At 39.9% G+C, this 24,054-nt stretch overlaps 3 protein-coding genes and 1 long non-coding RNA gene across 11 annotated transcripts in view; 1 reads left to right on the top strand and 3 right to left on the bottom strand.

Annotated features, from left to right (window-relative positions):
• The window catches only part of col12a1b (collagen, type XII, alpha 1b), a 124,623-nt gene extending 117,125 nt beyond the window's left edge, over positions 1-7,498 (bottom strand). For 2 of the 4 annotated variants that reach the window (XM_071467516.1, XM_071467517.1), the window contains exons 1-3: positions 7,323-7,497; positions 6,519-6,630; positions 2,488-2,604 (exon numbers count right to left, since the gene is read on the bottom strand). In XM_071467516.1, coding sequence (XP_071323617.1) covers positions 2,488-2,604; positions 6,519-6,594 — 193 coding nt within the window. In that variant the 5' untranslated portion in view covers positions 6,595-6,630; positions 7,323-7,497. Of the gene's footprint in view, positions 1-2,487; positions 2,605-6,518; positions 6,631-7,322 lie in introns of all 4 variants that reach the window. The other 2 variants (XM_071467518.1, XM_071467519.1) reach the window with 2 other exon arrangements.
• Positions 9-6,536, top strand: LOC139612202 (uncharacterized). Of its 5 annotated transcripts, none has more exons than XR_011686461.1 (4): positions 9-1,433; positions 2,339-2,520; positions 6,217-6,304; positions 6,403-6,536. It is a non-coding gene; the product is annotated as an uncharacterized lncRNA (long non-coding RNA). The 5 variants fall into 5 exon arrangements; XR_011686463.1 differs by having other exon boundaries at positions 1,427-1,541; XR_011686459.1 differs by lacking the exon at positions 9-1,433 and adding an exon at positions 1,444-1,564.
• A 2,656-nt stretch (positions 7,499-10,154) lies between the features above and the next one.
• Positions 10,155-14,823, bottom strand: cox7a2b (cytochrome c oxidase subunit 7A2b). Its single transcript, XM_071467524.1, has 4 exons — positions 14,691-14,823; positions 14,293-14,382; positions 12,362-12,446; positions 10,155-10,400 (listed from the first exon to the last, which is right to left on the bottom strand). The coding sequence occupies exons 1-4, from the start codon at positions 14,706-14,708 to the stop codon at positions 10,342-10,344; spliced, it is 252 nt and encodes an 83-aa protein (XP_071323625.1). The 5' UTR covers positions 14,709-14,823; the 3' UTR covers positions 10,155-10,341.
• A 962-nt stretch (positions 14,824-15,785) lies between these two features.
• Positions 15,786-21,739, bottom strand: LOC139612200 (cell cycle control protein 50A-like). The gene is made up of 7 exons (XM_071467523.1): positions 21,219-21,739; positions 20,032-20,151; positions 19,823-19,930; positions 18,909-18,996; positions 18,682-18,825; positions 17,766-17,972; positions 15,786-17,324 (listed from the first exon to the last, which is right to left on the bottom strand). Exons 1-7 carry the CDS (start codon positions 21,459-21,461, stop codon positions 17,131-17,133), a joined length of 1,104 nt encoding a protein of 367 aa, XP_071323624.1. The 5' UTR covers positions 21,462-21,739; the 3' UTR covers positions 15,786-17,130.
• Positions 21,740-24,054: the final 2,315 nt, after the last annotated feature.

Genomic DNA, 24,054 nt, shown 5'->3' with positions numbered 1-24,054 from the left:
TCAGAGGGAATCCATTAGGAAACTATTGCGTTACTTCATTCCTCCAAGAGTCAAAACAGGACTTAAAAAAAAAACCTGATTTTTACTATTGACCTGAGGACTGGAAGAGCCGTGTAAACACACAACAATATGATTCAATCTAATGAAAACTTTCCGCATAACTATGAATCAAAACACGTTATTCTAGCTCTTAGATACTCTTAAATTTTCCATTAAGTCTATAATTAAAACGCTTCAGCTTTAAACAATCACGTGTTGACTTTATTAGATTTCCGATGCTGATGTTGTGTGAGTTTACAGGACTATTTATGTGAAAAGACCCATTTAATGTTTACAAAGCCCATTAAATAACACCTTGTGCCGTCACTTGTACTCAATGTGACAATTAAAAGAACTTTCTTTCTTATTTTAAATTAACTTTAATTAATTTAATTGAAAGATAGGTAATTACTTTGTGGTTTAAAGGCAAAGACCACCTGCTTTTTAAAAAGCCCCTAAAGAGAAAAATAAAGGGTTTTTAGATTGTTAGATAGTTCTAGACTTTTTAGCTGTTTATATCCACACATAGAGAAATATGTGTGTTTCAGTCAGCAATATTCATGCGATCAAGGGTGCGAGAGAAATATCGAGTTAAGCTTAACTAAACAACATTATTTGGTCATTTAGTTTAATGTTATTGGCAAAACATTTTGTAATTTGTGGTATATTGTGTTTTTTGTGAAATGTATATTTAAAGACACCCCAGTTTACAACATTATTAAGGCTTTTTAATCAAGTGTCCGGTCGGATTTGTTGACCATGTTCCATATTACATCATTTACTCTTTAATCAAAAAAGGTAATTTATGAGCAAGCTAACATTAGTTCCTCAGTTGTCTATTTCAGTTAGTTTACACTTACTTAACCAGTACACCTGGGAGTTAAATGTTAACATGGAAGCCAGATTAGTTCTAAGTCAGTTAGCTAGTTTGTTTAACTAGGAGTACTTCACTGTTACCCCTGGCCATTAATACATGTAAATATGCAAGCTGGTGTTAGTTCTGTCAGTTAGTTAATTCAGTTAACTAACTGTATACAGCAGTTACAACTTGCATTTTCTGTAAATATACAAGCTAACATTAGTTTTGTCAGTTGGCTAGTTCAACTAGTTAAACTACACAGCAGTTAGATGAATATGTGGAAGCCACATTAAGTCTGTCTTTCCAAAAGTAATGTTAGTAAATATAAGTTCAGTTAACTAACAGTACATAACCGTCACACCTGACAATTACTAACTCATAAAATATGCACGCAAACGTTAGTTCCTCTGTCACTTAACTAGTTCAAATAACTAACAGTATGCAGCAGGTAACCTGGCAGTTAATGAACGCGAATATGCAAGCTAATGTTAGCTCTGTTACTGAGCTAGTTCAGTGGAGTAACCGCACATAACAGGTACAGCTCAGTTACTGAAGCTACATGTGCCAGCCAACACTGCTTCTGTCAGTTAGCTAGCTCAGTTTGTCAAGAGTACTAACCTGTCTCACCCGGTAGTTACTGAAAGTAAATATGGAAGCTAATGTTCTGTAAGTGAGCTAGTTAGCGTTTAGTTCGGTTACTTAATAGTTACACCTAGACGTTATCTACTGAGAATTGTCAATTACCTAGTGTTAACTAACTGTAGGTCACAGTTACCGAATTTAAATATGCAAGCTATCGTTAGTTATGTTAGTCATGTTAGTTAGCTAGTCCGGTGAACTAACTGTAGGTAGCAGTTAAACCTCAGTTAGTGAATTTAAATATGCAAGCTATCGTTAGTTATGTTAGTTAACTAGTTCGGTGAACTAACTGTATATTAACAGTAACATTTCACAGTTACGGAATGAAAAATATGCAAGTTAACATGAGTTATGTTAGTTAGCTAGTTCGTTTTGCTGTCTCACCTTGCAGTTAAGGAATGTGAATATGTAAGTTAGTTCGGTTAGTTGGCTAGTTCAGTGAACTAACTACTGTTACACCTCACAGATGATGTGTGCAGACAAATATCACTCATGTCACTTAGCTAATTAGAGTTATAAGAACACCTACCGGTCAAACCTGGCAGCTATTACCTAATTCTAGTTAATTAATTAAATCTAATTACCATGGTAGTTAGCCATGGTGGGCTGCTGCCGGCTCGGCTACTGAATGTAAACATGCTACTGTTAGCTCTGTCCGTTAGTTAGCAGGTTGAAAGCACAGTATGTCTAAAATGTGCTGTAGCGTTTAGATTTCACTTGAGGGTTATTTTGAGTGTGAGTGGCAGCACAGCCAGCTGACAACTACTTATCCATACATAATGTTTTTCTTTTCCCCCATAGGTTTCATCAGCTGCCAGAGCCAAACGTGTGCCTGCACAACCCCTCAGGTCATAGCGGGGAGTGTCTTGTCTGGCCGGGCAGGGGGGGTGTTTATGACACCTGTAATGTTATGGGCTGCGCAGGACAGAACAGGTTTAAAGAGCACCCACCTGTGTCTGAGGTCACTTGTATTCTGTAGCCCTGTATCCTTGACTGTGGTCTGCTCCAGAACATTTGCACTGTGTTCTCATTTATAATCTTAAACCTCAAATCTGATGGAGGGTTGACTGTGAAAAGAAAGCATCAGCACAGTTAATCCTGCAGCTTTAGTATGTAAATGTATGTAATGGTGAATATGAGAGGATTTTCCCAACAGTCAACACTTCCAGGGTGAAGTAAGACAAGTTCACTGTTGGAGCAAACAATACAAGACAATCCACACTACAGATGTGAGGGAAGCCATTTTAGAGGAAAGAAATGACTTTTGTTTGAGCTTGTATGGCCGGTGGCCACAGTCAACAACTCAAGCAGCAACACAGTGAGACAACAAACACAACAACACAACACAACACAACACTACCGTCCTACAGTTTAGAACATTTAAGAAAGAATCCAAACAAGGCGGGAAGGTAAAAACTTGAATTTTGGCAGTGACTGTTTCTATGGAAGCTAAGACAGGGCGATTTGAAAATGATTAGCAACTAATACCTAATTGTAATTGGTATTTAGTTGTAATCACTGGTGAAAACCATTGGATACTTAAAGAATTGAGAAACACACTTTCTGAACTCAAAGTCTGACAGGAAATTCAGGTGTCCGGTATTTTTAAAAACAGAATTTGCTCAGATGCATCTGCTCATTTTTGTAAAAGTCCAATTTTAAATAATCATCAGGGAATGTTTTCTCAATCACATGATCCAAGGCAGCACCTGGATTTCTTGACTAGTATTTTTAGATTTGAAATGACCATCTGAATCAAAGCACATTTTAAAATATTGGACACTTTAATTTTTTTGTTGGAATTTTAAAGTGTCAAAATCAAAATGACCTTCTGAGAATTTAAAAGAAGGTGATTCAACACACATTAATTCAGATAGATGGTTTTTAAAAATAACATATTTCAGTGCTACAATCTCAATGTGGTTACATTTGAACATTAGGTATTCAGTAGTGGTTAGATTTCACAATTAAGTATGTAGTTGCATATAAAAATTGAAATTGTTTTTGGCCTTTCTTTGCTTCTATACAGGACACCAACACATTTTTGGTGGTTTGTATCCACAAATCTTACTGGCTGGTAGAAGTTTGTTTACATTTTAGAAAATCACCAGCCACTTAAAAAATAAAAGGTTTCCCACCCTGTCAACAAACTACAACATGGACTGGCTGACATCCAGTAGACTGTCCATGACCTCAATCCAACTCATGATGTTGAATTGACAAACAACAAAAACACACAAATCTGATAAAACTCTCCAGTATTGATTATACAATGGATAAAGAGCTGGTCGATCGCTGCCATCGTCTCCATTGCAAACCTCATAAAAGAATACACAGTGTCGGTGAAGACATGTGTACATCTTTTTCCTGCTTACATTACCCAAAAAAATTGCACCAGAGGTTTTTAAATTATTTCATCTCCAGATCCAAATTTTTAAAAACGATATTTAATCATTTCAGTCTTCTTTGACCTTTGTCCAAAGTTCATGATCCAACTCTGGGAATCCTTTTAGGATCTGGACCATAATTTAAGAACCACTGGTTTTTGTTACGTTAACCAACAAAAAACAGATAAAAGTTTCGAACTGTGATCACTGACATGGAGGATCATGCACGTGTACATGAAAAGTTGTTTTTAACAACTTGGACAAAAAGTTTCCATGTACACAAGGGACCAGAGATCATTGCTAAAACAAATATTTTAAAATGATATTCTTCAGGTTGGGGTGGAAACCTGGATCATAGACTAATGCAAATGTAATGTAGCCTACCTGAAAATCTAGCTTGCTATAGTGCACCATTATTTTAATGCTGCCTAAGCGGCTAGACTCGCTATAATTACAGATTTTAATCTTGTTATTAGTCAAAGTCCTGTAATTAAACAAGTTAAAGTAGCTTACCCAAGTTCAAGTTCAAACTCATGATGACAAAGTTTTTACTAGAAATTAGGGATGAGTAATACCATATAAACATTGATTCTGACATTTTTCATTAAAAGAGGTTAATGTACTATTAACCTCTAACAGACACATTAATCATGACACATAAACAAGGGCAATGTGTCATTATTTATTGGGTGAATAATCTTTCCTTAACTTTCACGTGCCTAAACTGGAACATCATCTAACCTCTTCATATTCTAACAAACAGGTGGAAACTGTGCATCTAATTCTTAATCTTTTCATTCTGGAGGAACGTTATCATCGCACGTCTGCAGCAGGTAATCTGAGCTCCAGAGTTTGAGCTCATTTTATTAAATTTTGCAGCTGCACAGATTCTCCGGATGTGCTGCAGAAACACACAAATTAGGTCAAATTACTAAAAGAAACAAAAAAACAAACAGAATCTAGCTAGAGTTTAAAGATTACAGTGTCCGAGCCTTTTCTCTAGACCACCAACCATTTTATCTGTTAGTGTGGGAGTGAAGAATATCATTGTAAAATATTGTCGTGAAGCCAAGACTCAGGGTCAAGGCTTGACTGGGAGGTGTTACAGGACATCTAAAAACTGAGGAACCACCAACCTGGCGAATCAATTCAAGGGCCGCGGGCTGCTGCTTCTGTTTCCAAATGGATCTATTATACCCAAAACTACCCGAAAAACTCCAGCTCTTAATCCAAAGGAACACACACACACACACACACACAGACACACACACACACACACACAAACACACACAGACACCATCCACACTCACATCCAGGCTTTTGAGCTTTTCTTTGAGGTTTTCTTCTCTACTCTAAACTGCTTTTAATTTGTAATTTTTCACCTTAAATGTCACAGTTTAGAGTAGAGGTCTTCATCCGTGTCTTTTTATCTTCAACATGTCTGAGTCTTTAACTCAGGCCCCAACACGTCAAACCATTCCACACGGTAGAATATATACGACGCTATTACGATGCTGTGACCCCTGGAAAGGCAGTGAGGGGCCCCTGGCGGGACATTAAAGGGAGGTCACAGGAGGTCAGAAACTCTCCTGGAAGGAGAGAAGAGGACTCTCCCTCTATGATCCAATGAGTTTTTACTGCACTTTTTTTTTTTACTCTGTTCTGAGAGAAAATCCAGAGGCACAGAGGCGCAGATCCTCTCCTGTCCTAACCTCTGAAACCTCTGGAAAATAATGTGAAACTCATATTTTGTCTTTCCGTTCCATCAGGAGAAAAGACGTAGGGAGGAAACTTGGCCACGTGCCGTCTGGGTTTTTTCTTTCTTTTCTTTTTTTTTTTTTCGAAACTAGAGAAATGTAGGCTAAAGTAACAGATAGAATTTGAGCAAGGGCCCCTCCTGGTGTAAAAAGGACCAAACTACATGTCTGAGGATGAAAAGATGCCCTACTTAACCTACAGAGGGACATTTATTTCTAGTTCAACAGCCTCACATGCTTTCATTACATTTTTATTCTTATGGATAATTCTAAAGATGGTTTGCTGTCTTTTAATTCTAATGGAAGTAAATCATTGGCATTAATGGAGCATCAAGCTGGAAAAAAAACCGGAAAAAAAAAACTTTTTCCAACAATATAACAGTTTTTTCTTCATAAAAGTGACTTACTCACTAACTTGAGGCCATATTTCATTGTACTTTTATGTCTCTGTTACATCACTGCATTAATATCTTAAACCACTTGAAGGAATGCTACTGGTCTGGACAAAAAGCTCCTATCCATAAATTCAAACCAGATATTTGCAGCTGAGACAGTTTTTCTCCTCAAACGGAAATCTGGCAAATTCCTGAAGGACATTGGAATTATTGGCGTGGAAAAAAAAGGTAATGAATCAAAAAGCTGAAAAGACAAATCATTTAAAAAAAATCAATTCACCAACACACACATTTTCTTTCGCTATGTGATTCTCTTTTTTATTCAGACTAAATATGCAGCTACACATCACAGGCAGAGAAAAGGCAGAGGTGAGAGGAGTTGAAGTCAGATGAGTTGGATCAAAGTGAGAGGAGGAGGTGGAGGAGGAGGAGGAGGCTTTACCTGGTTTCTGGGCCTGAGAGGAGGACAGCAGCAGTGCCAGGAGGGCAGCCGCTGCCAGAGACAGCCTGCACTTCATCTTCAGCTCCTCTGGCTCAGCAGCACATGAATGAAGCTGCGAGAGGAATGAAGGAGGCGGTTAGACCTTCACCATCAGCCCGGCACAAGCCCCAAGGCTTCACGGTAACTTTACGCAACCTGAATGTGAAACTGAAGGCTCCTTCACCCGCTGCATGTACATCTATTGTCAATTAGCTGCTTAAAAGCCACCCGAAAGCTGCTGCACGGGCAGCCAGGAAAAAATACATGAAAGACTTTATATGTATGAATGAATTAAGTCCAAAGATCAACAACCTCACAGCTTTTAACAACGAATAAAGCGGAATAAACTTCATGGAAAATAAATAAAGACGCACAAAGGCAAATCTGTCTCTTCTCTATCTGCGTTAGATTCTGGTTTCCCCTTCATGAGAGCTTAAACTCAAGTGCATTTACATTGCAAAGGGTCCAATCCAGTATCTGCTGTTTCACTTGATGAGATTTGCCCACTCTAGCAGAGACAACGTCTTTCCACAGTGCAGAATAACCGAGTATGAACTCCTGGCGCCGTGCGTAATTACGCACCGCAATGCAAGAAATAGTCCACACGGCTCTGGAAATAATCCGAATAAAATGTGTTTAATATTAGAGGTAATTAAGTCTAGAAAGCCAAGTCGTTTAGGGAATTAAATCAACTATCATGAAATCGCTTTGAGCTCAAATAATTCACCTGAAACTGCAAAAGCTCAAAAACCATGCATCACTGACCTAGAGAGGAGACTGTAGGAATTCTTGGTCTGGTTAAAAATAAAAATGAAAAATGAAAAAGAGGTTAAATCTCTGTTGTAGACCCCCAGCCTGAGGAAAGGGAGAGTGAGGTGGTCCGGGTGTTGAAGTCAGAGAGCTCAGCGGGTTTTTGGTTCCCAGACGCGTCGGCGAGCCTCTTTCCAAGTGGGAAGACTCTCCACACAATCTGCTACTTAACAGGGGGGCTGCTCCCAGCTCTGCCTGCCCCGCCGTGAGCTCTTACGACATCCAGTCGGGCCAAAAAGTGATGTGTAACCTCTCTGGAAGTGCTGGGAGACACACACACACACACACACACACACACACACGCACGCACACGCACGAACACACACTCTCGGAAACTTTTACATAGTTTTCTGCATTCCTTTCCGCTGATGGAGGGCTTCTGTGCGTCTCGGCCGCAAGGAGAGAGCAGCGCAGATCTGCTTTTTCGGGAAGAGGGGGATCAGGGGAGGGAAACTGTCAGAGGTTTTTACCCCCTTTTTCATTTCGTGAATCAATGGGAAAATATTACGCAGGCTAGAAAAGTGAACCCTAACTCAGTCTTCTCCTTTTTAATGCATCGTTCCAGTATCAGGGACGGCGCAGAAGTTTCTGGGGTCCTCAGCAGGATTTCTTCAAAGTAAGAAAATAAAACGGTGTTAAAACTGAACTCTTATAGAAACTGACAATAACTATAGCAAGGATACATTATATTACATTTTATATTGTACCCCCAAATTCTGATATTTGGGGAAGCAGCTCCAAAATTCATTTGGTTACTTAGTGTCTCCAAAATCGTAGCAATGGCACAGCAACCCTAATATTATTTGCCTTATTCCAAAAGTTTTTTTCAGCCTTCAGTGTCCCTCATTCGTTAACCCACCTTCAAAATCTGTCAAATATTACAAAAGCAAAACTTGCTCCCCTCATCCCCCGATTCCCAAAAGTACATTTGTTAGTGGTGATCATCTGAAGTTTGGTTAAGTGCATAAAAATCTCAAAATTCAGTGATGGCCCCAAAATCTCATTATCCCACAGCTGTTGCAGAACCTCAAACTGTGGTACGAGCTTACACATCACACAATTTGTGTTAGTGCCACCAAGTTTGTCAAAGTGACCCCAAAATTATCTGTTTGTCTTGGTCCTGAAGCTTCTCATAGTGTTGTCGTTATCTTAAGTTTGTTAAAACACATCCAAATGTTCCCCAATAAATCATCATTAATTAGCACTGTGTCCCCAGTATGTCCTGTTCTGAACCCCACAGTTTGTGTAATGTGTTAGTGTCTCCAAATTTCTTAAATCACCCAACACATTTGTGCTGATTCTTCCATCGGCAGCAGCAGTGTGTTATCTTACACAGCAGATTCCTCAGTGCTGATCAGTAAACAGAGAAGCTGCAGCTCAGCTGGTTACTTCCAAGTGTTAAATGATGTGTGGTGGGCGTGGACTGATAGCAGAACAGGCCCGAGGCTGTCTCCTCTTACACCCTGACTTAAATTAAAACTGACAGCAGAGGAGAACCCACCCAAGACTCGGGAGTGGAGATAAACACGAGGCATTTGGCAAATGATAAATTCAGTTTCTTCACGTTTCTTTGTGTGATTTCTGTGAGATTCTTTGCTCAGCAGCAGCAGATAATGACAGGATGTGATTATTTACTTCTGGACAAGTTTCAGACACTGTGTTGTTTTAAAGGATTAAAGCTTCAACACTGATTTTGGAGAAATCACTGAGTCAGTCCAAGACTCTCAGTGGATTTCTTTGTAAATGTCGCCCTCTAGTGACAGAAACCTGCACATTCACACAGGAAAATGTTGAGCAGTTAAATGCTTTTGTCCAGAAACCATTTACTCAAATACTTTAAAAAAAACATTACACTGAGGGTTTGGCACTAAATTCTAAAACTGAAGGTTAAACAGTGAAAAAGACTCACACTGTGAACAGGGTTTTTGCAGGTTCACCGAGTTCAACTTTTTAAGATTTAAAACCTGTTTTACAGCCATAAAAACCAGAGATATGACTTCGCATTAATTTACCAAGTGCATGAATTAACTGATATTTATAATCACATTTTCTGTCACCGCTTCCAGCCATGTAACAATAATTACTGATATGATTAATTAATCATTTAACACAAGCTAGAGCTTGATAAGCAAGAGAAAATTGATGGATGGATGAATTAACCAATTACAGCATTTATTCAGAGTAAAGACCTCTGAGGTCTGGGATAGAAGAATAAGAGCCAGAAGGAGATTTACTGGACAGTTTTTGTTAAAAACATTTTAGAAGTGACATCACTGCCCACAGCTGGCGAGAAAAAACATTTAAGACCTTTATAAATTAAAAGACTTTAAGACCTGCAGATGCTCTGTATGAAGATTTATGAGGCATTTATAATGTGTCACCTACAGGTTGTATTATGTGATTTAAAATACGTTTTGTGTGGTCAATTGTAGGTTTCCTGTATAATCAAGCTCATCTGAATCCTTTAAGAGAATCTGTATATATTGCTGTTCAGTGTTGGTTAATATTAAGATTTTTCTATTATTTTTTTTATTTGCAGTGAAGTTTTCATTGGCATCACTTTCTACTGAGGGAATGGTTCCATTTAAAAGTTGAGTTATGGATTATTGGGCATAACCAGGACTTTTGTTTTTAAACATCCGACCACAGTTTCAGTTTGTGTAGCGCAGGATTTGAGGGTTGTATTAATAACCTCATTCATGTTTCACCTGCTTCCACTTCACATTGTGTTTTCATCAACACGGTTAGTAAATGTACTCACGGCTTAGGAAGACAGACACACACATGTTTGAGTCATGAGATTTTTTATTTGATCCTCAGGTCATCATAGAGAGAAGAGTACAAGAAATAAATATTGATCCCATGAACATGAAACAACATTCCACCACGACGGAAAACACACGGCCCGACACAGAGGGCTGAGAGTGAGGCTGGCCGGTTTTTAAAACGCAGGTAAACAGCTGAAGCAGTGGAGTTAGTTTTTCTTCTGAGGGAACGCTGCATTCCACAGTTCATACAGGACGTATCCGGTTCCTGAAACGACACGAGGCTGGTTACCAAGACGTGATATTCAACTATCACACGGGAAGACAGTTTGATTTAACAGCCATTTTACAGCAAATGACACAGACTGACTGAAAATGGTTTTCTAACAGATTTTCCTTGTCACTTCTTTTGTTTCAGAAACTGGCTTTTATTTTCATATTATTTTGATTTTTTATATTAATTTGCCAATAATTTTCTCCAATAATCCTTTGTACCATCACAAGAGGCCAAGGTCCTGTCTTCAAACTAATGTCCATCCAACAGTACAAAACCAAACTTTCCAATCCCAGAAAAGCAGCCAGTGAAAAGCTGGAAGCAGAAAACATTTGGAAGTTTTGCTTGGAAAGAAAGACAAACAATTAACTGACGAAATCTTCTGTCCAGTAACAGATCAGCTGTTCCAGCTCTAGTATCATTAAACAGAATCTTTTTTTTTATGTGTTACAGGACATCACTTTGAGTTGTGGTTAAATGTGGCTGTCTTATTTCTATTTTGACATTTTTAGATCATAAAAAAATAATCAATACATTAATCTTTAACAATTATCACTAACTGCAGCTGCTCTCTACCAGAACTGCACAGTGAACCTTGAAGATATTTTCAGCTCAGGCTGCAAAAATACTTTGGCCCGATCAGTTTGGTCGAACTGGAGAAAAAGACAAACAAACCTAACTCCTGTATGAGCCACAACGGAATTTGTTCGACACTGGGCCTCATCGATTCAGACTGTCAATCATGTCACAATGACATTGGCCAATTATCAGTATAATGATTATAGGCTGGTGTTGGCTGCCACTCAAATTATACAGTGTTGTGGCCCATACCAACTGTAACAAAACTATTAAACAGCATTGTTCAAAATAGATATTAAAGTGTATTTTTATTTGAGATTTCAATTAGGGAAAATCACCAGATTTAAAACCTGTAAACTACACACTGCAGAACTTGTATGAATTGTTTTTTTAGAAAGGTGACGGCATCAAAAAGAATCAACGCTCAGATTTCATTTGTGTGCTTCAATTTTATGAACATTACACACTTTGTGTTGCCTCTTCCCGTGCTGCAGAGGGCAGAGTTTTGCTTGGTGCTTTCAGTCTGTCAGAAGTCTGAAGACATTTATGAAGCGCTGCAGAGCCCTGAAGCTCAGTTCTTATGAACTGGACGACATCCACAGTATCACTGATGCTTTACAGCGAAACAGTCAGTTCTCCTGTAGAACACTTAAGGTGACACGACGTTGTGTTTAACACACAAAACCTGAAGAGTCAAAGTCCAAAGTCAAAATAAAACTGTACTAAATCCAAGCAGTGCCTAGTGAGAGTGTGAAGGGGACACACAAGACAAACTGACAGCATGAAGGTGATTAGTTCTGCAAAGTCCAGCACATGAATGAAACCACATGCACAGTTTGGTTACGTTTTTTCCTCCATGACGACTCCTGGGCTGCAGAGGCCAGCGACACTGCAGCGCTACAAACTGAGTCGCACCATGACTGATAACAGAGACACTGACACAGAAGCTGTATCTAATGAGTCTACTGCATCATAGCCAATACCTGATTAGCTTATTAAGCTCAGTGTTGGCACTTAGCACATTAGTTCTTCATTAGACACATCAGGTGCTTGCCTGTCATCTTTGTCAAGAGACGCTGTCGATCCTGGTGTCAGTTTAAGAGCAGATAGAAGCTAGCCTGTTTCTGAACCGCCGGGAAAAACTGCTCCTGCATCCTCCAACACAGCTCACACAGCGGTGATGAAGTGAAGATGAAATAGCAATTCAGTCTTATTATCACTAAAACTCTTCCTGTTTCAATAAAAACACTCATTCTGAACTGGATTCCAGTTTTTTGGGATTTTTACTTTTGTTTTAAAATGTTAAGAAATATTACTTAACAATCCCGAGGGGAGAGATGAGGAGCTTAAAGCAGATAGAAAGAAGCAACTCTCACCGAAGACAGTCAGTGTCATCGTTGCTCTGTACAGCAGAGCGTCAGTGGGGCCTCCTTTCAAATGAACCGGGAGCCCGTTGTCCTCCTGCAGGAGAGAAACATGATGGAGAACTGAGAACAGCAACAAAAGGCATGTAAGCACTGTCACACTCACTTTGATACAACAGGGGAAAAAAAGACTTGACTCCAAAATCTAATTTATAAATGTTTTCACTTTGACCAGATTTCCTTTTTCTACATTTGCTACTTGGCTTCATCCAAGGGAAAAAGTTGTAAACGTGTCAGCTTCTGGCGTTTTAAGATTCTCAGTTTGTGTTATTATTATTCATTATGTTTTTGAAGACCATTCAAGGCGACTCTGAAATCCTTTAGTCAATCCCACACAGTGTGGAGAAGCAGAGGAACTATCCCAGTGTAGTTTCATCAGCATAAAGCAACCACTGATTTACCTGTTTGTCTTATTTTGATCCTAGTGTACAGTTTTACAGACAGGAAATAAATGGTGCTTCAAAGCCTCGTGTGTGACCTCAGAACTCTGTATGTTACTCTGTGACAAGGTGTTTAATGCAAATACATTAAAACATTAACTTAACTTGTTACCCAGGAGCAGGTTACACCTGTAAAGGTGTTGTTATGATCTCACAGATGTCTAATGTGACTGAAACCAACCTTTAAATACAAGAATCCAACTGTATCACTGAACCCAACTCTTTTTCACTGGACATACATCAAGTCCAGTGCACCAGTCAGTGGAAATATTTGGTTTGGACAATTTATCCGATCCAGATATTTTATCAGTCCAGCCAGCAGAGAGCAATGAGATCAAGAAAATACCAGAAGCTGCTGGGGAACAACATGTGACTGAATCACAGTGACCCAGGCCTGAAGTCATATGCCTTTTGATACACGGCCTTAAAAGACAACCACAAACTGCATCACAAACATGCGGACAAGCTTAATCCTGCATCAAGTGCAGGTGTCTGGGATTTTCCCTGCAAATATCTTATAGACAGTACATGTATCTTATAGATAGTACATGTATCTTATAGATAGTACATTGTACAGTACAGTAAAATGTACTGCGGTGTGCAGTCGATGTCAGCTGATGTCCTCTCCATGGGGCTCACAGAGTACAGTCCAGTCTGTGGCATCGACACGTCCCTGCAGAGTCTCATTAGCTTCCTGTTACCACTTCGTCACAGCTCTGATGGTCACAAGCTGCGGCTGGAGGACGTGTGTAGGTGGGATGTGGTCTAAGTCTCCTGAGTTGCATCTGAGTTTCTAACCTAGCAAAGGCGGAGCTGATGGCACCCCACACTTAGTCAGCAGCAGCTGATGATGGGATGTCAGCAACAACTACAATGGCACATGTGAACATGTTCAGCAGATAATATGAACACGGACTCATGTTCAACGTTCAGGCTACAGAGACGCTCTTCCACAGCACCATGTCCAGGATTGCACCTGAAGACAGGCTTTATTCCGTCTCCTCCTTGCTCTCCGTTTGACTCTGGCCCTGCACCCCAACGTCTCCTCCACTCACTGAAAATCTGGTTTTCGCTGTAAGCTGACTGGGTTTTGAGGGCACGATCAGCTGATCCTGGTGGTATATTGAGCAGCACAGGGACTTCCCACTGATATGGCTGCCCAGTACAAAGCATGGAAAACGAAACTAGGAAAGAAAGGCCTTTTCAGTCTCACGTATTAGGGTGAAAAAGCAGAGTAAAAACTGAGGGTTGAAAGGAAATGAATTAAACACTTTAGCATGAGAAGACAACAATGTTAACAGAAGCTACTGCAGCCATCCATTAAATAACGATTCCATTTTAACAGCACGTATTTCATTTACAGGTGTGCTTCGGCTCTCAGCTGATAGTAAACGCTTCGTGTATCGTAGTGATGTGTAAATAATCAGTTTAATGAGGTTTTACCTGAAACAGCTTCTGTTTCTCCGGGACTCTGTTCTTCATCTCCCGGCGGGCAGAGCTGGAGATAGTCCGCCGGGCCACCTGCTGCAAAGCCTGGACAGACGGTGAGCAGCAGTTAGCACACACAGGGAGACACGGAGGACACACTCCGAGGGCATCTACATCACACCGTTCACAGGGAAGCAGAGATAACCGACTGAAGGCGACACAACACGAGTGACACTGACACGGAGGCTAAGCTAATGCTAGCTGACGATTTGACTTTGACCTCTACAAAACAGTTCCAGGCTGAACGTCGCTGCGCTCTTAGCTCCCGCCGCTAAAAACACACATCTAACACACTTGAGTTGATGACAAAGCTACACGGAAGGATAGAACTTCAATGTAGAAAATGAACTTACAAATACGTGTCTGTACATCTCCACCGTCTCTCACAAGGACACCGGAAAGATCAACTTCCGTTTGCGGCTCGTTCTTCTTCGCGTGATTCCGGCGCACGGAGCTCTGCCGCCCCCTGACGCGGGGCCGCGCCTCTGACGCGGGGCCGCGCAAAAATACAGTAAATATCTCATTCATCCTTCATTATTTTTTTCAGATATTAATGGCTCAAAAATATACTTTATTGTGAAATCTGACATTCTCAAAATGTCTTTAAAATATGATGCATTTATTTGTAAGTTTTGTCCTCTCACTAGTCCAAAAATATTAACAGGACGAAGACTAGTAGTATCCTTCTGGAGGAACCAAACTTCTCAAGAATGCAATTCATGTTTACAAAAAATAAATTACAAAAGCGAAATGTATTTTTCTGTGCTCCATAAACCGTAATAAGATACTACGGTTTTCCTTCCTTTTCCTGTCATTAACTTGTTAAGGCTCTATCATATATAATCATAGTGCTAATGCTACAGTTTGTCACTGAGGTGGAAAAATGTTTTGTTCATTTCTCTGAATACAGCCGGAATAATAATGAGCAATTCTTAGTTTTAAAATAATGAAATTTAACATTCAAATCATGACACTATTAATATCTCAGGTTCATTCATATACAAAGACCTGGAAACTGTTTTCTTTACCTATCAATTTCAGTATTTTTATATTTATATATTTTTATCATCAAATAAAACATGATACACTACCCCACTGTGTTCAGAGCTGCACTACAAACTAAACATATACATAAAACTTAACATACACATACATATATTTGCAAATTGTCTGTAATTGGTCTAAGGTATCATAATATATTATACATGTTCTGAATTGTATTTATTTTGTCCTTATATTCATTTCAATTAAATAGATAGATTTCAAAAATTCTGTTTTCCACACATTTCCACACACTTCTGTAAAATGTGTATTTTCCCTCAATGGCATCAATTAAGTTTAATTTTAGAGTGTTAGGGGTAAAATTAAATAAAATAATTCAACATTTACTAATTGAGTAAAGGCATATGAAAACCAGGGCTGACAAAGCAAAGTGAAGAACAAACTCGTTTTGATTTAAATGACAAATTTATTCATTTAAAGCAACAATACGACACAGATGGAGTAGAAAAGAAATGTCAAATGATTCCAGGTGACAGTTTATGTTGATGTGAAATATTAAAAGAAAACAAACAACATATTTTTACTCAGCACAGTTTAACATGCAGCATCTCTTTTACAAGTGTATTAATGTAGAATCTCATTCATAATCAGCTCAAAATGGCAGAATGTGAGTGTGAGACTACTTGTGTGCGTTAGACTGACTCTGTAGTGCAAACATTGACTGACAAACATACATTTAATCACATCATAGTACGTTACTGTTCTATCATGCTGCATTCATCTTTTACTTTGCATGTTAACGACAATGAACGAAGCTACGACACTGTGCTAATGTTCCTTTTTTCTGCAGTAGATTTACACACCCGCAACTTAAAGCTCCTGAAATCAAGGCAGCAAACTTTAAACCCACTTTAGGCTCAAAACCCCTGAGGTCTGGCATGCAAATACTGGCTTTACAATGCAAACATTTATTAAAACTCGAAAATAAATACAAAAAAAAAAAAAAGAGCATTATTTGTACAGCTCCTATATTCCAAACATTTTGTGCTCCCTCTGACAAGGAACTTGCTCAGCACGTTTTTAAAGTGCTACGACTCAGTGAAAGCTCGATTTTAGTTTAAAAGCAGGACAATGTCACAGACGAAAGGAGGCACAAAGACGAGCCGCAAAAGCAGCTCAATGCTCACATCAACATCTCCGTTATCTAGCATGCAACTCAGGACTTACAGGAACAGCTCTCCAGCTCACCTGAACTGCACATCAGCACCTCGCGGAGCCTGCAGGGGCCTGGAAAGTTACACAAACTTTTCAAACTCGTTCCTGGGCTTTTTACCAAGATTTGAGAATTCTTTCTGGGATCAGATTTAATCACCAGCAATTCACCTATGTAGGTGAAGCTCAGACAGGTTCATATGAGCTTCATCTGAACTCTTCTTTAAGTGTAGTTGGGCTATAAAGGCATCACCTCAGGAAGGAATGATTACACTGATCAATGACTCTGTCAACGTACATATTTGTAGCATATTTGCAAATGTTACCGCACAAGAGAAAAACAAGTTTTTAGACTGTGGCGGCTAATGTTTGGGTACTTCTCACTTTCTCATTCAATAAACAGCCATCCAGATATTTTAAACCTTAAAACCCATGACTGACTGCTGGAGAAGTTGATGAAGATACTAAATTCTGAAATGTATCCACCCCTGTGGACACTCCATGAAGGTTTACCAGGACAGATGTGTCACACGATCGCTGTTGGCCTCAGCAGAGGAGAGCTGGAGAGCAGCTGCTGCCTCAGTTGGAGATGTCAGCGCTGTTGTTGCGGTTGCCGTATTTGTGGTGGATGATCAACAGTACGACACCCAGGAAGAAGCAGACGGAGCCCACAGTGATGTACGCGATGCCCAGGAAGGGGTTCTTGCCTCCCATCCAGGAAATGGTGCTCAGGATCATTCGCTTACGGCCCTCGAAGCTGCGAACGGGATAATCTGGGTTCAACGAGTTAAAGGTGGAACAGTTGTTGACGGTGTTTACAGATCAAACTGATTTCAGGGGAACGTTCACCTCTGAACTGAAGACAACACTTCTACATTTATTTTTTTCTTATTCCCCAAAATTTCCAGACCTGAAACTTACTGAACTTTGACCTCAATAATGACTCTGAAACAGTTTTGACTATCGACAGTTGATCATGTGACTGCTTTAACTCTCCCATGGCTGATGCTTCAATGCAAAGACTCCAGCTGCATTTATTAGTTTATCTGTTGTGTTGGAAGTGATGAGCATCTGGTTTTGTTCCAGATGTTTGAGCCTAGCATGGATCCAGAAGTTTAAAGTTGAGCGACCGTTTTTTTATTCAGTCCTGTAAAGATAGCTGGAGTTATCTGCCGTGTGTGCTGTATCATGTTGGGACTGCACAGAAAGGATACTGTAGACAACCTCCAGAGTGTAGTTTCCTCGGAGCAGAGTCGGGACCATGTTGTTCTTCTTGTGGATGATGCGGTAGAGTTTGCGGAAGGTCGGCAGAGCGGCGGTCCTCATCCACACGATGAAGTCCTCGTTGATGAAGCCGTTGTTCTGTTGGTCGGTGTCCAGGTCGTACACGGGCCTGCGCCAGTTCACCGGCTTCGTTGTGCCTGAGTCAGAGCGAAACATCAACAGTCGTGGAACTGAATCTTCCCACTGAATGAATGATATTGATTTTTGATTACTGAAAAGGCTCAATATGTTTCAAGTTTACCATTTTTGCACATATTTATTACTATTTATTTCCTCCAGTTTTTTTCTGCGTGACTGTAAACTCTCCACACTAATGTAGAACAAATCCTTCACAGACAACACGTTTTCCCAGTTTTGTCCCCATGCAAACTGACATATGGTTATCATGTGTTTACAGACTTTCTTCCTGGTATGATGACATGGCCAGAGACCTTACATTAAATCCAGACAAATGACATTTTGTGGGTGGGTTAGTGGCTCTAACAGGATAAGCCTGGTCATACCATCCACGTTTGTTATTGTCAACAAATCCCACGAAAACAAAACCAAGAATGTGTTTGTTTGTCTCTCAATACTCAATACTCTCTACAGCATCTGTGGCTCTCAGCCCACTGATTCATTTTTAAAAAGGGTCATTTCCTCAAACACCTGCTCACTGTAGTTTTAATCAAACAAACAAATACAGAACTAATAGAGGACTATTTTCAGAGGTGGATTAAGCCACATTTGTTGCTTTAATGTGTATTTGGAGCAGCAGGAAGGTGTGTGGGACAAAAGTGGAGCTGAACTTAAGTGGAAAGGTCAGTGAACCCAAGGAAATGTCTACAGAAAAGCTCCTGATGAAACCTTGGAAAACTGCTGTGAGGTTCGTGTTTTCTCCCGGGTTCCTGAACTTCACATGTTTGTCCGTCCACCACGCGATTCCCGTGGCGGTCAGAGGAATAGGAACCTTTGTGCCGTTGGGGTCGTTGTAAAACAGCTCCAACGTGTCTGCGAGAGACGTAAAGGTGATCAGAAATGATTCTTCAACCAAATAAAGGATGTTTGTTCAGTCAACAGAAGAGGACACTCACCATTGAACATGCTGTTAGCGATGGCCCCACATGGTGCGATTGGCTTGTTTTCATTGTAAGCATATGGCTCACACTCCTTACTGGGTTTCTGTGAATGAGGAGGAGAATGACAACAACAGCAACACGTGCTGGCCACGTTTAAAGCTGTAACAGGCAAGTTCCTGTACAAAAATGTACAAAAACACTCTCAAGATACCAGCCTCACAACAAAGCTCCTAAATAACCTGTTGTAAATTCATCCCACATTCACACTGTCATGTCAGCTTGTGTATTTATTTGTGTGGTCACACAACACACTGGGGAGTTGAATTAGCTGAATTACCCACCATGACCAGTGCCAACATGACAAAGTAATCTCACTGAAAACTGAGGTTTTCTGCTGCTCTGGTTAGTCTCTACAGCACAGGGTGGCAACTTCCTAACAGACCCAAGATTAAAGGTAACTTCTGTATGTGGACGCCAGAACAAAGTACAGTATTCTTAACTGACGTTTGGTCTTTGGTTGGTGGTTCCTCCTGATAACCTGGGGCTCTCGTCTGGCTGCTTGTTAAAAGCTCCGGACAATCAAGGGATTGGTGGAAGAGAAATACTGAGGAGGTTTGATGGCTACCAGTAAAGGCTGCCAGTGCGGCACCACTGAGAACAATGGATGCATTTGTCATTTAATATGATGCATCAAACTGTAACTGTACCATAACAGCAGGTCTTTTGGAAATGTGTCCGTCCTTGTCTTCTGAATGAACAGTACCAGACTGACAGACGGGGCGGGGTTTGAATGCAGTTTAACTAATGAACGCTCTCGGGATTTATGGCGTCTGAGGTTGAGATCTCATGTCCTCAGGCAGAATTTCCTGGTGCTAGTCTGTCACTCTCAGTCGTGTGTTACAGAGACTTTTAGTTTAAGTGATTTATACCTTGAGGGATTCAGTGTCTCCGTTCAGCTGGCTGTCATCTCTTGACTTGACGTAGCGTCGGTGGTTTTGGTAAAAGTTGGAGAGGCCGTAATACATGAAGACATTATTCTGTTGATCAAAAGAAAAGTATAAAGGTCTAATCAATCAGACTGGCTTAGCTGTGTGAATACGTTTGGGTAGAGCTGCTTATCTAAAACCATAATTCTCACCTCATATGGCTGATCCAGGTAGAAGGGTATTGTGCAGGTACACGGCCTTGTGCTGTTCCAGCTGAAGTTCTGAGAGCAGTTGAAGCAGGGACTGGACATGTCGACTCCGGTGTAATCAATCTGTAAACCAGCAAGAAGACTTAGAAAGTCTCCCTAGATACACAGTATATAGATGTACAGGTAATTCTGTCTAACACTTTTCAAAGTAGTGGTTACAACATGTTTAACAATAGAGAGAAAAGAATACATAAGAGACAGGGATAGGATAGATTGAATGACAGTATATAAAACAAGGACATAAAATATACAAACCACAAAAAATAAAATTATTGGATCAAGAAAAAAAAAAAAGAATGCAACATTAAGATACTTCATGAAAAGTAAGAGTGTGTTATTGGTAGAGACCAGTATATTAGGGCTTGAACTAACATTAACATTATCCATTAACCTGTCAATTATTTTCTTGATTAATTGATTGATCTTTTTGTCCACAGAATGTCAAAAAAATGAAAAAAAAAAAAAACCCAGGTCCCTAGATAATGTCTACATTTACTGTCATGTGACAAAAAAAAGCATCAAATACTCAGATCTGAGAAGCTGAAAGCATCAAATGTTTGGCTATTTTACTTAAATAACTACAATAGTTTATAATCATTATTCGGTCAACTAACTGATTGATCATAATAGTTGCAGCCCTTACAGTACATTCATAAGTCCACATGAAATGCTCTTTCCTGTAAAGGAACATCAAGCCAAACTTCGTTTCAAAATCGTCCATTTTAGTGTTCACTGTAAGTCCACTCTCCTCTAAACTGGAGACAGTCGCACAGTATTTTACCAGGACTTCAACGCTTACTGAAGTTAAATATGCTCCACAGATTAAAGTTCAAGGGGGGGGCAACCCGAATCAGTCTTGGTTAAATGTTGATTTTATTGCAGATTTTTGGTAACATTTACCAAATTCTCTACAGGAACATGGTCTTTCACAAATGTCTGTCATATAGAACTAATGCTAAAATATATAAGGTCCGAGTTAAAACGTACAATTTCTTAATGGAATTTGGCTCGAGTGGCCTGAGCAGAAGTCCGGCTCCATTAAGATCATTATGTTGCGTGAGCAGGAACAATATCTACAGATTTATTGCCACTAATCTCTGGTCTCATCCCGACAATGCAAATGACGCTACCTCAAACTCCTTGATGTTATTGGACGTGACATACAGGCCGATGCCGATGGGGATGAAGATGAGTCCGATGATGAAGAAAGCCGGGAGGACGGTGCCCGCGGTGAGGATGGGCTGCCATGCGGGAAGTCTCTGTTGTTTAAACGCGGTGTTTTCGGGCTTCTTGCTCCGCAGAGTGCCGCCACCAGGCCCGGACACGGTGATATGTCCATCCTCGTCTTTGGCGTTGTAGCTGGACGCCATCATGGCTGCTGCTCGCTATTACGGAGCTGTTGCTAACGTTAGCCGGCTAACACCGTCAGCTCCTCGCCGCCACTGATTTGCAAACACACCGGATTTAACGTCCCACAGCTGCGCTGACATATGTCAGCTGGTGACTTAAGTTACCAAATTACGTTGCTAACGTATGTCATTTGTGTTTGTTAGATGTTTGACGACTTAGTCCATGAACTCAATCACCGAGCGGCTAGCTAGAAAGCTAGCCACCGCTGCTGCTCTGGGAAGTTTTACGAACAAGTGAACGCAACGTTCGGTGACCTCACTGATTTGGTTGTTGCCTTCAGGTGCTGTCGGGAATTATTATTACCAATTATCTAACGCTGGGATGTTTAAAGGACACTTACACTTATTGAAATAGTGAAAGGGTCAGGGGGCCTTGGATTCACCTGCAGAATGTTACTGAAGGAGAATCTAAACAACCACAATGATCAGAAAATAATCACATGGATTTAAAAGAACATGTGTGTTTATAATGAAATTTAAACAGAAAAACACAGATGCTCTGTTATAAGGCTTTATGGGAGGAAAACAAACATGGAAAAACTTGTCTGAAGTCTGAATTTGTACTTTTATGCTATGTGTATGTGTAACAGTTTTGATAAACACAGATAATATTCAAATGATTCATTCTTATATTGTATTTAATATATCATTAAATACACTTCAAACTGACTGATTTATGTCATCACAGTCCTACTTTCAGTACAAAGTAATTCAACAACTTTCAAAATCCAGCTTCAAACCACATTTCAACTGTCAAGAGCCAAACAACACAAGCTCAAAGGAAAATCTGAATTCTTCCATGCCAAAAAAAGACACATGGCAATTTAAAGATCCTGAATTTTTTTAACCTCAAAATAGAAAATGAAAACCAACACCAACAGGTAAAAGGGAACCTGTTCTGATTCTTTTGCTGTCATGAGGCATTGATGATATATATCAACATTGCATATTCACTTGGAACCTCTGGGAAAAACTCATGGAAACTTTTTATCAATTCTGTGCCAAATTTAGATGTGAAAATATCTGAATAGGTCCCCTATGTATGATGAGTCCCTCAGCTCACATGAAGTGTTATCTCTGATGCAGTAGTGGAAAAGGTGAACATATCTTTTACTCAAGTAAAGTAAATCCTTTTTTCAAGATTATAGTGAAGTAAAAGTAATAGCAGCAAAACGCAGTGAAAGAATCAAATTAAAAAGTACTGGTTATTAGTGGTGCAGTATCACATATGAAGCATTTAACCGTCACTGCCGGCAGAGCTGGAGCTACTTTAATACTTTACACACTGTTGGGTAATTGAATCTATGTGGAGAATCATATTTTATAAGAACTAACTTTTATAAGAGTGACGTCTCTCGGGACAGAGACAGTAAAGTAAAATAAAAAGGATGTGAAAGAGAAACCCGACACCATGTCTCTGTCCTAACTTTATTCTTATCATATGTAGCTCAAACTTTGTAAAACTATCACTCAGAACAGTGGAAACTGAACTTCAGATTATAACTGTTTTCCAAGCTTCATGTAGCACACACAGTATGTAGTCTACAGATGACAAATCCCTTCAGCCTGCAGCTTTGTTTCTCTCACGTGTTGTATCATAACGTAAGAGGAACTGCGCTGCTGTCAAGAGGCTGCTGCAGCGTCTCAGACTTGATGAGGTTCCTCCAGACGCCTCATGAAAGATCCCATCATGCACCTTCAGATCTCAGAGTCCTTCACTGAACCTGTGGTACAAAATCACAACAGATGTGTTTCCTCAACAATCACATTTATTTATGATGATTCTGTGAAGAATGAATGTAATTATATCATAATACATGTTATCATGTCATGTATTGTTCATGTAAAATATGCTGAAGGTGTCAGAAGTGAATGGATCTTAGCGAAGCTGGAAGAAAACGATATTTCATTTATTTATCTGTCATGTCAGCAGATAGAAAACAACAGAGAAACCTGTTAGTCTGATTTGTGAACATGGTGAATTATCACACGCTGGTTATCTGCATTATCAAATTAAACCTAAATGATCTGGAGTTTGTTGTGTTAGGTATTTAGAGCAGTTTGTGACTCTATAATTCCTTAAATTCAGTCGTCTGCATCAGTGTTGATTGTGGGAGGATTATGAAAAAATGGGCACAGACAGGTGAAAGTGCCCACCCATCACCCAAAATGAGTTTACTTCTTGTCTCTTTGTGGTCATTTTGTGTCTCTGTGGTTGTTTTGTGTCTTTGCGATGATGTAACTGAGCTCTGTATTAACGGCTACTTCACCCTTACCCAGGGCCCCCCCGGAGCTCTTGGGCCCTTGAGCCTGGGCCTGAGTCCATTCAGCGCATTCTTGGAGCTTTATTTCAGTGTTTTCCACTCGTTCGTGTCGACATAGACATTTTTGTGGTGATATCCTGCTGTGAAAACCTCTCTGATGTGGAATAAAAACGCTTACATTAATAATGGCTGCATTTCGTCAGGCCCTGGTGCTGTGCATGCTGACTCTCATTCATGGTTTGGTTGGAGAGTTGTTATTTGTTACGTCTGTGGTTTTCTTCCTGTTAACATTA

The sequence above is a fragment of the Trachinotus anak genome, unplaced genomic scaffold, assembly GCF_046630095.1.
Source record: "Trachinotus anak isolate AG129_WGS33_773 ecotype Australia unplaced genomic scaffold, CSIRO_AGI_Tana_v1 ptg000031l, whole genome shotgun sequence".
Taxonomy (NCBI): Eukaryota; Metazoa; Chordata; class Actinopteri; order Carangiformes; family Carangidae; genus Trachinotus; species Trachinotus anak.
The sequence above is the reverse complement of the archived record's forward strand: the minus strand, read 5'-3'. Positions and strand labels throughout refer to the sequence as shown.